General features: G+C 49.8%; 1 protein-coding gene across 1 annotated transcript; it reads left to right on the forward strand.

The window, feature by feature from the left end:
• The first annotated feature begins 237 nt into the window (after positions 1-237).
• LOC140453996 (phospholipase A and acyltransferase 3-like) lies at positions 238-7,381 on the forward strand. The gene is made up of 4 exons (XM_072548910.1): positions 238-723; positions 1,615-1,717; positions 3,806-4,044; positions 7,111-7,381. Exons 1-4 carry the CDS (start codon positions 709-711, stop codon positions 7,174-7,176), a joined length of 423 nt encoding a protein of 140 aa, XP_072405011.1. The 5' UTR covers positions 238-708; the 3' UTR covers positions 7,177-7,381.
• Positions 7,382-15,037: the final 7,656 nt, after the last annotated feature.

Raw genomic sequence — 15,037 nt, forward strand, 5'->3', positions numbered from 1 at the left:
TGGGTTCCTTGTATTGTGAGGGTGCAGTGCTAACCACTGACCTAACGTGCCACCCCACTCAAGAGAGAATCTGTGAGTGTGTGTGTGTGTGTGTGTGTGTGTGTGTGAGAGAGAGAGAGAGCGAGAGGGTGTGTGTGTGTGTGAGAGAGAGAGAGAGAGAGTGGGGGCAAGAGGGAGTGTGTGTGTGTGTGAGAGAGAATGTATCAGCAGTGTGAGAGTGTGTGTGTATGAGAGAGTGTATCTGCGAGTGTATGTGTGTGAGAGAGAGTGTGAGAGACAAAGGGTGTGAGTGACAGGGAGTGTGAGAGTGTATGAGAGCTTGTGACAGAGAGTGTGAGAATCCAAGAGTCAGGATACCCCTCGTCCTCAATTTGTTTGGAATCCTTTCTCTTGACATCACCCAAACCCGACCCTCTTAGCAAATGAGACTCCTGCTCCCAATAAAACATGAAATACTGTCAGAAATAGCGTCATGCTCGGCCCCCAGCACATGAAAACTTCGCCAACATGAAGCGAGAGAGAGACTACAAAGCAGGGGAACCAATTCTCAAATCGAGAACTGGCTGGGCAGGTTGAAACAGAATTGTGAAATGATTCCAAATTCGCTGGAACACACGATTTCCGGTTCATCTGAGGTTTCAAAATAAAAGGGACTGTTTTTGGATTGAGATTTCAGATGGTGTTAACCCAGTGCGGACACACAGAGACATGGCCAAAAAAAGTGTAAGTAACAAACTACATCAGATTTCAGTTTTGTGTATCCCTGTGTGTCCCTGTATGTCCTTGTGTATCCCTGTGTGTCCCTGTATGTCCTTGTGTATCCCTGTGTGTCCCTGTGTATCCCTTGTGTATCCCTGTGTATCCTTGTGTATCCCTGTGTGTCCCTGTGTATCCCTTGTGTATCCCTGTGTGTCCCTGTGTATACAGATCCGCTGACTGGGTATATTTGTGAACATGAACCATGCATGTGTTACTTAACTAGCTGGCTATTGTTTTCAGTAACTCCTGGTGAAGATCACAGCCTTGCATTTACGTAGCATCTTACACACTGCAGAAACTCTTCAGATTGCTTTCTCGGCTCTGACCCTCCGACAGCGCCCACTCCCTCAGCACTGACCCTCCGACAGCGCCCACTCCCTCAGCACTGACCCTCCGACAGTGCCCACTCCCTCAGCACTGACCCTCCGACAGCGCCCACTCCCTCAGCACTGACCCTCCGACAGCGCCCACTCCCTCAGCGCTGACCCTCCGACAGCGCCCACTCCCTCAGCGCTGACCCTCCGACAGCGCCCACTCCCTTAGCACTGACCCTCCGACAGCGCCCACTCCCTCAGCACTGACCCTCCGACAGCGCCCACTCCCTCAGCACTGACCCTCCGACAGCGCCCACTCCCTCAGCGCTGACCCTCCGACAGCGCCCACTCCCTCAGCGCTGACCCTCCGACAGCGCCCACTCCCTCAGCGCTGACCCTCCGACAGCGCCCACTCCCTAAGCACTGACCCTCCGACAGCGCCCACTCCCTAAGCACTGACCCTCCGACAGTGCCCACTCCCTCAGTGCTGACCCTTTTTCAGTGCCTGCTCCCTCAGTGTTGATCTGATCTTTCCTTTCAGGATAAATGTAAGCCTAAACCTGGAGACCTGCTGGAAAGACACGATGGCATCACCCAACACTGGGGCGTGTGCACAGATAAAGGAGTGGTCCACCTTACTCCAGGTAAGACCTCCCTCTTAACAATCATCTTCAAGTCGAGGTCAACTTCAGTGCCCCGCTGTAGGAGATCACTGTCATAGAGTCAGAGGGTCATGGAGACACAGAAATAGACCCTTCGGCCCAACCCATCCATGCCGACCCAGATGTCCTAACCCAATCTAGTCCCACCTGCCAGCACCCGGCCCATATCCCTCCAAACCCTTCCTATTCATATATCCATCCAGATGCCTCTTAAATGTTGTCATTGTACCAGCCTCCACCACTTCCTCTGGCAGCTCATTCCATACACGTACCACCCTCTGTGTGAAAAAGTTGCCCCTCAGGTCCCTTTCCCCTCTCACCCTAAACCTATGCCCCTGGGGTGTCCCAAAATGGAAGGTATGGACTTCTTCCTCCAGGCTCAGACGTGACGTTGGAATAGGCCCAGGACTTGCATGTCCTTGGCGCCATGGGAGGGCGAGTTGAAGTCAGCCACAGGGCGGAAGGGCTGTTTCCTTGTTTATCCCAGTTCCAACCCTCCAACTCAACACTGCCCACTAGAACTGTCCTCCCTGTCCATCTTCCTTCCCACCTCTCCTCTCCAACCTGTCACCATCACCCTCCCCCCATATTCATCCACCGATCACCTTCCCCTCAGCCCCAACCCCCTCCCTTTTATCTCACAGCCCCCCTTGGGCACCCCCACAGTCCTGATGAAACATCGATTCTCCTGCTCCTCGGATGCTGCCTGACCAGCTGTGCTTTTCCAGCACCACACTCTTTGACTCGGATCTCCAGCATCTGCAAGGCTCGCTTTCTCCCGTAAGCGAGCAACTCAGCGCTGACGCTCCACATTCGAGTGCGGGGCTTTTCACACAGGCAGAGATTGAACAATTGCGAATTGAGGTACCCTGTAACCATAAAAAGATACTTCCTCTTGTGGGTCATTCTAGGGCGAGAGGTCACTGTCTTAGGATAAGGGCTAGCAAATTTAAAACAGAGCTGAAGTGGAACTGCTTCACCCACAGCACTGAGAATCTGCAGAGTTCACTACTCCCCCTCCAAAGTGCAGTGGATACTGGGATAGTGAGTAAACTTAAGGAGTGGTGTATGGGGAGAAGGCAGGAAAATGGGAGTGAGGAACATATCAGGATGCATCGAATGGCAGAGCAGACTCGATGGGCTGAATGGCCTAATTGTGCTCCTCTATATCTTACAAATCCCACCAGAGCACGTGGCACACCCCGAATCATAATTTAAAACGCCAGTCAGGTCGCTTAGCTAGCTCCTGGGGGAGATCTGCTCATCCAGGCCCGGTCTAGGTCTACACATAACTCCAGACCAGAGAGCACACTCTCGGGCCACTGAGAGATAGACAATGTTTGTGTGGGTGTGTGTCTGTGTGTGGGAGCAGGTGTGCGTGTGGGGGAACGGATGTGTGGGTGGGAGTAGGTGTGGGTGTGGGGGAACGGGTATGTGGGTGGGAGTAGGTGTGGGTGTGTGTGAGTATGAGAGCAGATGTGCGTGTGTGGGTCCTGATAATTGTGTGCGCGTCCTGATAAATGTGTGCGCGAGAGCTAGGGTGGAAGTAGATATGTGAGTATGGGAGGGAGTGTGGGAGCAGATGTGTGTGTGGGCATATGGGAAGGAGTGTGGGAACAGATGTGGGGGGGGCGTGTGAGTATGGGAGGGAGTGTGGGAGCAGATGTGCGTGTGTGAGCGAGGGTGGAAGTAGATATGTATGTATGGGTGGGAGTGTGGGAGCAGATGTGTGTGTGTGGGTATATGGGTGGAAGTGTGGGAGGGGTATGCGTGCGTGTGTGCATGCATATATGTGCATGGGAGCGCACAAATATGAATACAAGCACAAATTCGGACTTGGTCAGAGAGCGTGGGGGATGAACACTGGGAGAAACCAGGAGCTGTAGCCCCACCGCTGGTGAGGGCCTGTAATTACAGCGTGACATGTTGACATAGGCATACACAAAAGCAAAGAGAAAACAGGCATGTCAGATGCTTTGCAGTGAGGCTACACAAAGGCAGTGGCGCCGTCGGTCGGTGGATTGTCAGCCCCGTTCCACCACAATAGTCAAATCGCAATCAATTTCCCAGGAGACGATGCTTCATCGTCAAAAATCGCAACGGAGAAAACCGTGCCTGGGACGGTGAGTGAAGTTGACTTTGACACTTTTGCTCGTGAGAAGAAAGTGTCGGTACACCAGACCACAGCGCCCGCGCAAGAAACAATTGCTAGAGCTCGCGGAAAGATTGGATCTCACCCCTACAACCTGTCCCAATACAACTGTGAACATTTTGCCAAGGAGGCAGCTGGGGAACGTCAATCTGGTCAGGTACGTGTAGATTTTCCATTCTGGTCTGGTACCACACAGCCATGTGTGCATGTGTGTTCATACATGTACATTGTCATGGGTTTGCACGTGCTCGTGCACACGTTCACTGGCGGGTGCACGCGCATCTCGATGTCAGTTCCTGTGCACGCACCGGGAGAAAGTGAGGACGGCCGATCGGAGTTCTGAAACGGTGTGGTGCCGGAAAAGTGCAGCCAGCCAGGCAGCATCCGAGGAGCAGGAGAATCGATGTGTTGAGCAGCAGCCCTTCACCAGGAAGGTCGGCTGAAGAGCTCATGGCCGAAAACGTCGACACTCCTGTTCCTCAGATGTTGCCTGACTGGCTGTGCTTTCCCAGCACCACCCTCCTGTACACGTACAGTACATACTACAGAGAAAAGGGAATTTGAAACTGTCAAGTCTAACAACGTGGAAACAGGCCATTCAGCCCACTGAGACCCCGTGAATGATTTACCTCTGCATCAGCGATCTGTATGGATGGAATCCTAGGTGCGAACGGTGGGGTGGGGGGGGGGGGCAGCATTTTCTTTGTTGTCAGTCCACACTCAAGGAGGTGAAGTTGTGCAGTATCCATCCCCTCCACCCTGAGACACACTGCTCTCATTCTCTCTCTCTCTCTCTCCCAGACACAGAGAAGCAGAGTTTGGTCAGATAGCTACCAACTCACCTGTGCCCACACCTCCTCCCTCACACCCATCCAAGCCCCCAAACAATTTTTTCACACCTGCAGAGATTTTCCAGCACATCCCACCTACCTCATCAGCTGATCCGTTGCCCTCGCCGCGGTCTCCTCTGCATCGGGGAGACAGGACGGCAACTTGCGGAATGCCTCAGGAAACCTCTCTTTGACACACACCCCCCAAACAACCCCATGGCCCTGTAGCCGAACATTTCAACACCCCCCCCCCCCCCCCACCACCCCACCCACAAAGACATGCAAGTCCCCGTCTTCCACCTTGGGACCCTCCGACCATACTGCATCAACGTCAACTTCTCCAGTTTCCAAATCGTTCCTCCCCTCACCTCATCCCAGATCCAGACTCCAATTTGGCACCACCCTCTTGACTTGTCCATCTTCCTTCCCACCTATCCATTCCACCCTCCTCACTGACCAATCACAATCACACCCCCCCCCCCCAACCTGCATCCACCTACCACCTTCCCAGCTATCTTCATTCCACCCATCTCTCAGCATCCTCCTCCTCTCCCCACCACCTGCACATGCCCGATGAAGGGCTAATGCCCAAAACATTGGCTCTCTTGCTCCTTGGATGCCGCCTGACCGACTGGGCTTTTCCAGTGCCACGCTTTTCCCGAGAGTCCTCACTTTCTCCTGGGCCTGGTCGGTGGCAAATGGAATTCAATCTGGATCAATGAAAGGTGATGCCCCTGCACAGGACAAACAAGGCAAGCAAATACGAAATGAACGGTAGGGCCCTGGGAAACTCGGAGGATCAGGCAGATCGAACTGTGCATCGTACACTGGTCCCTTTAGGTAACAGGAGAGTTTAAGAGTCAAGGGTTTAAGAAGGGAGAATGGGATACTTCCCTTCATTAGCCGAGGCGTAGGGATTAAAGAGCAGGGAGGGTAATACTAACAACTGTATCAAACATTGATTGGGCCACAGCCCGAGTTCTGCATGCAGTACTGGAATCCACATTATCGGAGGGATGTGATAGCACAGGGAGAGGGGAGATTTACCAGACTGTTACTCTGTGAGGGCTGGAAAATTTCAGTGACGTAGAGAGATTGTTCCCCAGAGCAGAGGAGGGGGACATGACTGAGATGGATAAAATGACGAGGGCCATCGATAGAGGACACAGGAAGGAACCTACCGCCCCCCCCCCTCCCATCTTGATGAGACGGATCAATGACTGGGGGAAATAGATTCAAGGGAAGGGGCAAGAGGGGAGGTGAGGAAAAACTGCTTCATCCAGAGGGTGAGGGGGAAATCTGGAATGCCATGCCCCTGTGGTGCAGAAACCCCCATCGTATCGAGGTGTTTGGATGCACATTTGTGTTACCCAAAGGTCAACTGCTGGGTGAAGGGGATTAGAACAGGGAGGTGATGGGTCTCAACCAGTGCAGATGCAATGGACCGAAGGGCCTCTTTCAGTGCTCCAGACTCCTATGACTCTCAGAGCTCCAGAACCATCGGCAACACAAGCTATACACAGTGGCTCAGCGGTTAGCACTGCTACCTCACGGCACCAGGGACCTGGGTTCAATTGCAGCTTCAGGGGCAATTATCTGCATGGGTTTGCTCTGGTTTCCTCCCACAATCCAAAAATGTGCAGGTTAGGGTGGATTGGCCACACTAAATTGTCCCCATAGTGCCCAGGGATGTGCAGGTTAGGGTGGATTGGCCACACTAAATTGTCCCCATAGTGCCCAGGGATGTGCAGGTTAGGGTGGATTGCCCACACTAAATTGTCCCCATAGTGCCCAGGGATGTACAGGTTAGGGTGGATTGGCCACACTAAATTGTCCCCATAGTGCCCAGGGATGTGCAGGTTAGGGTGGATTGGCCACACTAAATTGTCCCCATAGTGCCCAGGGATGTGCAGGTTAGGGTGGATTGGCCACGCTAAATTGTCCCGTAGTGCCCAGGGATGTGCAGGTTAGGGTGGATTGGCCACACTATTTTGTCCCCATAGTGCCCAGGGATGTGCAGGTTAGGGTGGATTGGCCATGCTAAATTGTCCCGTAGTGCCCAGGGATGTGCAGGTTAGGGTGGATTGGCTATGCTAAATTGTCCCATAGTGCCCAGGGATGTGCAGGTTAGGGTGGATTGGCCATGCTAAATTGTCCCGTAGTGCCCCAGGGATGTGCAGGTTAGGGTGGATTGGCCACACTAAATTGTCCCATAGTGCCCAGGGATGTGCAGGTTAGGTGCATTACTCAGAGGTAAATGCAGAGTCGTAGGGTTACTCTTCGAAGGGTTAGTGTAGACTTGTTGGGCCAAATGGTCTGTTTCCACTCTGTAGGGATTCTAATTCTAGAGAAAAAAAAATACTCTGCTTTTTATTCTCTTTGTTTGTAAAAAGGTGGAAAACGCTGAACGTATGGCGAAAAACATCCTTGAACATATCAAAGATAACCAGACTTTCTGAGGTTGCCTGAAAGACTCGAGAGACGAAATTCTCAAACCCAACCAATTCTGCTCCACAACTTTTCAAAGAACCCCTCAGAAAAGGGGCTTTCCCACACCACAATAATGCATTCGGCGATCAACTCCTCTGTAACTATTGCTTTGCTCACATCTGGGCTTCTGTGCCCTTTCAAACCGCAATAAACCAACCGCAAACTGGACAAAAACATGCCTTGCCAATCTGTTACAAACACGTGCCCACCGCTGCAGACACCAATGAGCCCGAGTGGGTTCTGCAGCGGCCCTGGGGGAATGGGAGTCACGTGAAATTGTCAGGACAGGGACAGCACAGGGTTAGGTACAGAGTAAAGCTCCCTCTACACTGTACACCCCCTCCCAGGACAGAGACAGCACGGATTTGATACAGAGTAAAGCTCTCTCCACACTGTCCCTCCATCAAATACTCCCAAGACAGGGAGCACACCAGGTTAGATACAGAGTAAAGCTCCCTCTACACTGTCCCTCCATCCCAGGACAAGGACAGCACCGAGTCAGATGTAGAGTAAAGCTCCCCTTATATGTCCCTCCAAACATTCCCAGGACATGGACAGCACGGGGTTAGATACACAGTAAAGCTCCTTCTACACTGTATCCCATGAAACACACACAGTACAGGTACAGCACAGGGTTAGATACAGAGTAAAACTCTTTTAAATTGAAGTTGAAACTCCCTTGACACTACTCCCCATCAAACAGAGTAAAGCTCCCTCTGTACCATCCAAATGCAGTTTCTAATAGCACGAGTGATCTGAGAACAATGAGTCCAGTTAAGAGGCAGCTCGTGTCCTGTTGAACAGAGGTCTCAATAGTAAAGAGAACAGTGTCTAACATTGCACCCACCATCCCTGGACTGGCCTCTGGCAATGATTATTCTGTTCTGAGACAGAGGAAAACCACTTCCCACCAAATGGCCCTCATATCTGTCTTCAAAATACCTCACTGACTGCTTCCTCCCTTGCAGGATGGGAAGTTACACAATGGAAACTGGACAAGTGATTAAACCAATTTCAAAGGGATAGCACCTCATCTCTTCCAGGAACGTGAAAAGAACCATGACAAATTACCCAAAGCTGTTCCTTAGGAAATTATTGTCACATCCTCCAGCCTCCTACATCCCCTCCCTATCCCCATCACTTCCTCCAGCCCCCACACCCCCCCCCATCTCTCATCTTCTCCCGCCCCCACACCTCCCTCCCTGTCACCCCCTTCAGCCCCCTGTCACCCCCTTCAGCCCCCCACACCTCCCTCCCTGTCACCCCCTTCAGCCCCCTACACCCCCTCTCTGTCACCCCCTTCAGCCCCCTAAACACTCTATCTGTGACCCCCCCCAGGCCCTACACCCCCTCCCTATCTCTGTCACCCCCCCAAGGCCCTACACCCCTTATCTCTGTCACCCCCTCCACCCCCTGTTACCCCATCTCTGTCACCCCCCCCATCCCCTACCTATCTGTCATCCCCTCCAGCCCGTACACCCCCTCCCTATCTCTATCGTCTTCAACTCCTGCGCCATTCTGGTAAAACACACCATTTAGTTGATGACTAACAGTTAGCTGCCACGTTTTAAGTTCTAAACCAGGCCTGTTGGTTCTGATTGGTCAATGTCCTTCCCATCATGATACCTGCAAATTATTCTGTTGAAGTGAAACAGGAACTGATGAATTCTCCAATGCAATAACTGAACACACTCATCTCACAGTGTAACTGCTGCTTTTCTTTCCATTCGTCTTGCAAATTGTCCTGATAAGTGCAAGACAAACAGCCTTTTAAAATGCTCTGCTGCGACTCCGGAAATGTCTGGGAGACCTGGTGGAACGCTCCCAATTAGCTCCATCCCTTTCTTTGGGAAAATCAAATGCAGTAAACCCACAAACACTCTCTCCTTCAAACGAGACGTCACCATTTTCACAGAATGCTGCTTTTAAGTACAAACTATGTATCGCCAAAACAGGAATGACATTATAGAGCCAAGGAGCATGTAAACAGACCCTTTGGTCCAACTAGTCCACCCAAACCATGCTCCCAAACTAAACCAGTCCCACTTGCCTGCGTTTGACCCATATCCCATCAAACCTTTCCTATTTATGGACTTACCCAAATATCTTTTATCATTTAAATATAGCTGCACCCTCCGGCAGTTCATTCCACCATCACACTGAGTAAAACTTTCTTCTCTCCCCTTAAAAATATGCCCCCTGGTTTTGAACTTCCCCACCCTGGGGGAATAAAAACACCCCTTTGCGATCCACTTTATCCACGGCCTTTGTGATTTTACAAACCTTCAGACGCTGATCCCTAACCTCCTCCATTCATAGCTTAAACTTCCCCTTCCTGGTAACATCCTTGTCTGAATCCTCTCCAATTTAATCATTCTTCCTGTTGTTACAAAACAGCAAACAGGCCATTTGGCCCATATTTGCCCCACTTTCTCTTCCTTTCCCCTCGCCCATCCAGCTTCCTGCTAAATGTGGCTTAAGTGACTTTTGCAAGCTCAGAATTTCGATTGACAAGTGGCGAACTACACAAATTTGGGGGGGTGGAGAGGGAGCTGAGAAAGTGAAATCCAATTCTCATTCAGATCAGATACATTCTCATCGATCAGCAGAGGGGCCAAATGGCCTACTCCTCGTTAGAAGTTATTTGTCTCAACCGCTCCCCGTGCAGGTGAGTTCCACATCCCTTTGCTCTCTCAAGATGAAGAGGTTTCTCAAGATCCAGTTGCGCCCTCAGATTTGTTGACAGGCCTCAGTCTGGCCCCATCAAAGCCCTCAAGGACTTTAACGGCCTCGAACAGGTCTCCCCAATAACCTTCTAAATATCACACCAAAACAAACCCAACTTCTTCTACCACCCTCGATAATTATAACCTCATCAATCTTTATTACGCCTCATTCCTGATGAAAGGCTTTTGCCTGAAACGTTGATTCACCTGCTCCTCGGATGCTGCCTGACCAGCTGTGCTTTTCCAGCACCACTCTAATCTTGACTATGATCTCTAGTCCTCAATCTCAATCTTTATTACACCTTTGCCTCTCTAACCGCGAAGAAAACGGAGACCACAGCAGTGCATGATAGGACAAGTGTACTTAAAGATGCGTATCAGCTGTGTGGAGCTTTGCTTTTCAATTCTATCCCTCTAGAATAGACCCCTAGTGCCTGACTTTGCTTTTATCCCTCCTGGTCTTATTAACCATCTTTGCTTTTACTGACCTGTGTGTGTGCTCTAGTCCCCTCTTACCCCGTACAGACTCAAAGCAAAGAGCAGTAATTCCCACTCACATTAGTGTCGAAATTAAATTCCCTTTGAATCTATCCCTTCAAATTCATTAGCCCTTCCCTCTCATCAGAGTTGAAAGCACTGGTAATGAACACATTCCCACCAACACTTCACCAGTAGCTAGAGAGAAAAGAGACTTGGGCTGGTTGTGGGGAAACAAGAATGCACAGGACAGACAAAAATCAGAGAGGAAGGGTTTGTCCCATGTCCCAATCTGTGTCCACCCCCCCCCCCTCCACCACAGTAGGGATGCCACAGCTCCTCCACCACGCTCCCAACCACTGCTGCTCCAACTCCGGAGGCAAAACCGGTGATTGGCAGAACTTCAGAGGACAGGACGAAGGGAGTGGAGCTATCACCTTGGGTGGGGGGGGGGGGGGGGGGGGGGGGCATGTTTTAATAACCTGCGACTGGGCACAGATGATGATGCCAACTTACCTAGGACTGCTTTGGCCAGTCTGATTTCCGTTCTATTGCGTCAAGCAGTTGGGAATTTTGAGGTGAATCATAAATCAGGATTTGGATTGCGGCAATGAACAGATTTCATCGCACTCCCCACCCCCCCCCACCAGTGCACAGCCTTCCTTTGTGGGTTGCGATAATGCTCCTCTCCCTTCACTGAAGTATGAGGTACAAAAGCACGCAGGTGTGCCTCACAAGAGAGAAAGTGATATAGTCATAGAGATGGACAGCACGAAACCCTTCAGTCCAACTCCCCCATGCCAACCAGATACCTTAAACTAATGTGATCCCATTTGCCAGCACTTGGCCCATATAAACCCTTGCTATTCATATACCCATCCAGATGCCTTTTCAATGTTATAATCACACCAGCCCATACCATGTCAAGGGTTACACCTGAAATGTTGATTTCTCCACCTCCTGACTTGCTGCGTTCTTCCAGCCTCCTGCTTGTCTACTTTGGATTCCAACATCTGCAGCGATTTTTTAAGACGATAAGACCATAAGACATAGGAGTGGAAGTAAGGCCATTCGGCCCATCGAGTCCACTCCGCCATTCAATCATTTTTAATCTTCACCACTTCCTCGGACAGCTCATTCCATACACCCACCACCCTCTGCGTGAAAAAAATTGCCTCTTCGGTCCCTTTTAAAATCTCTGCCCTGTCACCTTTAAACCCAAGCCCTTGAGTTTTGGACTCCCCTACCCTAGGGAAAAGGCTTTGACTATTCACTCTAATTTTACATACGCACCAGCTGCAAGAGTAGGTTCAATACTCCAGTCACAGCAGCCATTTGTCTGCAGAGGCACAGACGTGCACAAGCTCAAAGGGAAGCAAAGAGAAAACCTTACAAGAGTTTTGAGCAGCTATTGCTTTCGGTTATAATGAAACTTTTGTTTCACCTTCACTGCCGTTTGCTCATTTTCAATCTGCCTCTGTCAGGATCACAACTGCACAAGCCAGGCACTGTCAAAACCAAAATGTGCAAAGTAAATTCTTAACCGAGCACTGACACGTGGTGAGCATATTGTTTTGATCGGCTCAATTCTGGTTAAGACTGGCTGAGCTGTGCTGCTGATTTGGAATAGTTTATCCACTTTGATTCCATCAGGACAGAATGGCAAGAAAACCAACCCTCACAAGGGGAGCAAACATTGACACTGCATGAGGAAAGGGCTGGTTGGCAAGTGGGTTCTGATTGGTGGAGGCACTACCATGGAGAGTACACCAGATAACAGTCAGCTGCCAATTTTCTGTTCCCATGGCAACGCCGCCCCCCCCACCCATCAAGAGCCCACTTCCCAATCCATCAGCAGCTACTTCTCATGCAGCATAAATTGGTGTCCCCTCTGCAATACTTAGGATTCTTGTGATTCTGTCCTCTCGTGTGCAAGAAGCAAACCTTTGACCCCGACTCTTAAGCAAAGCTGGAGACCTGCACCACCAGGGCTTGGGAGGAGTGCTATAATGCTGTAGAGTCTCTTGGCTCAGCATTTCATCTATCCAAAACACAGACAAGAGGGGAAAACACACCCAACACAGAGAGGAACGTTTTTTTAAAAACGTGAAATTGAAAATGAACACCCCAACACATCCCTGAAAACCAGATCTCAGCAATACCTGAAAAGGAGTTTCTGGAAAACAAACTCATTTTGATCCCTGCCCCGTATCCAGTCCTAGGTCAAGTCTTTATTTTAAATTTATAGTCAATGTTGTGGAACGGTGTTAACAGTAAACAATGACCCTTGTGGAGCTCTATTCCCAATGGTTGGGTTGCCCAGGTGATTATTTTTACCCCAATCTCTCTACTTCACTTTGAGGGGTCAATGACCTAGTGGTATTATCGCTCGGCTGTTAAGCCAGAGACCCAGGTAATGTTCTGGGGACCCAGGTTCGAATCCCACCACGGCAGATGGTGGAATTTGAACTCAGTAAAAATTTGGAAATAAGAATCTAACGATAACTGTGATTCCACTGTCAATTGTCGGAAAAACCTATCTGGTTCACTCATGTCTTTCAAGGAAGGATACTGCTATCCTTACCTGGTCTGGTCTAGATGGGACTCCAGACCCACACTAATGTGGTTGACACTCATCTGATCTCTGGGCATTTGGGGATGGGCAAGTAAATGCTGGCTTGGCCAGTCATGCCCTCATCCCATTAATGAATGGGAAAAAAAAGTCAGTTCCCTACCCATTTACCCCACACACTGAAGGGAGACACACCTCTTCGATGTGGCTTTTTAGGTAAGGACTTTAGAAAATGTAAATGTACTGCAACCACATTACCTTTAACAACCCTTACTGTACGTTCAATTACAATTGCCGCTCCTGAAAATGGACTATTCTACTGTATTTACATAAAAACAATTTCCATTCCCTTGAATACAGGGTGATCTAAACAAAGTTAAAAATCGCACAACACCAGGTTTATTTGGAAGCACTAGCTTTTGGAGCGCTGCTCCTTCATCAGGTGGTTGTGGAGAGTAAGATTGTAAGACACAGAATATACAGCAAACGTTTCCAGTCTGATGTAACTGAAGTTAAATATTGAAAAAGACCCGGATTGTTTCAGTCTCTCATCTTTTAGAATGCCCATGTTGGTTTGACTTCTTCCATATGTAAATCACAAAACCTTTTTTAAAAGTTACATTCTCAAGTGCACCTTAACAACTGATGTCCCGTTGGCCCAGATAATGCACTGAAGGTGTGAACTGCCCGTGCCACAATGATGAGACTGATTCTAGTCTAAAATAAGGATTTATGGAAGCTTACATGGATCCTTACAGGGCTAAGAACCTTTTGCTCTAAGTTCTGTGTCTTACGATCGTATCCTCCACAACCACCTGATAGAGGAGCATCACTCCGAAAGCTAGTGTGCTTCGAATTAAACTGTTGGACTATAACCTGGCGTTGTGTGATTTTTAACTTTGTACAGCCCAGTCCAATACCGGCATCGCCGAATCATGATCTAATCAAGGCATCTACTAAGATGATGAATGGCTTGGACAGGTTGATTGGGAGAGACTATTTCCTTTAGTTTGGGGGTAGGGGTAGATATACGGAAGAGGGAAAAAAAAATCCATAACATGGGAGGGGAAGGGGAGTGCAGACTTTGATGATGTGAGGAAGTTAGTGCTTGACTGGCACATCTACAAACATTCGATTCATCCACCACCGGTGCTGAGTAGCAGCAGTACATACTACCTACAAGATGTACTGCAGAAACGCACCAAAGATCCTTAAAACAGCACCTTCCAAACCCGGGACCACTTCCACCGAGGAGGACAAAGGCAGTAGCAAGTTCTCCTCCAAGTCACTCACCACCCTGACGTGGAAATATACCGCCATTCCATCACAGTCGTCATGTCATTATCCTGGAATTCCCTCCCTACCGACATTGTGGGTCAACCCACAGCAAATGGAGTGTAGTGATTCAAGATGGCGGCTCACCCCCACCTTCTCAAGGGCAAATAGGCATAGGCTATCAATGTTGGCCAGCCAAGTCCCACAAGTGAAATTGTAAAAAAATGTGCTTCTACAAATGAAATGGAGTGGGGGGGGGGGGGAATAAAAATCAGGAAACCACCTCCCCCACCCCAAAAGGGAAAACGGTCAAGCTACAGAGGGGAAAGGGGGAAAATGCACATTGGAAATATCAAGAACAAAATTAAAGGTTTTGATTAAAAGGATCAAGACAAAAAAGGCAGGTCATAGAAGTTAGAGTGCCCATGGTGCAGTCATACTCTCTGATCAACAAGCAACACCGAACAAAATGTGAAATGACCCAATTCCAAACTATCGAGCCTTTCTTGACAAACTGGAAGCGTTAAGCGCCACGCCCAACCCTTCGAGGTGCAGAAAATCCACGCCGATCAAAAACAAGCACAGACCGATCCCATCCACCAAACTCAGGGTGCGGAAACCCCAGGGCTTTGATCGCCTTGGTCAGGAGAACACAGAATGTAATTGGGGGGGGGGTCTGCCCTGCCTTTCAGGTGGGTGGGAGGGGGGGGGGGGGAAAAGAGGTTGAGAGGTGGGGGGGGGGGAGAACTAAAGACTTTAAAATGAGGAGAGTGACTCAAG

This window comes from Chiloscyllium punctatum, chromosome 28, assembly GCF_047496795.1.
Source record: "Chiloscyllium punctatum isolate Juve2018m chromosome 28, sChiPun1.3, whole genome shotgun sequence".
In the NCBI taxonomy this organism is placed as follows: domain Eukaryota; kingdom Metazoa; phylum Chordata; class Chondrichthyes; order Orectolobiformes; family Hemiscylliidae; genus Chiloscyllium; species Chiloscyllium punctatum.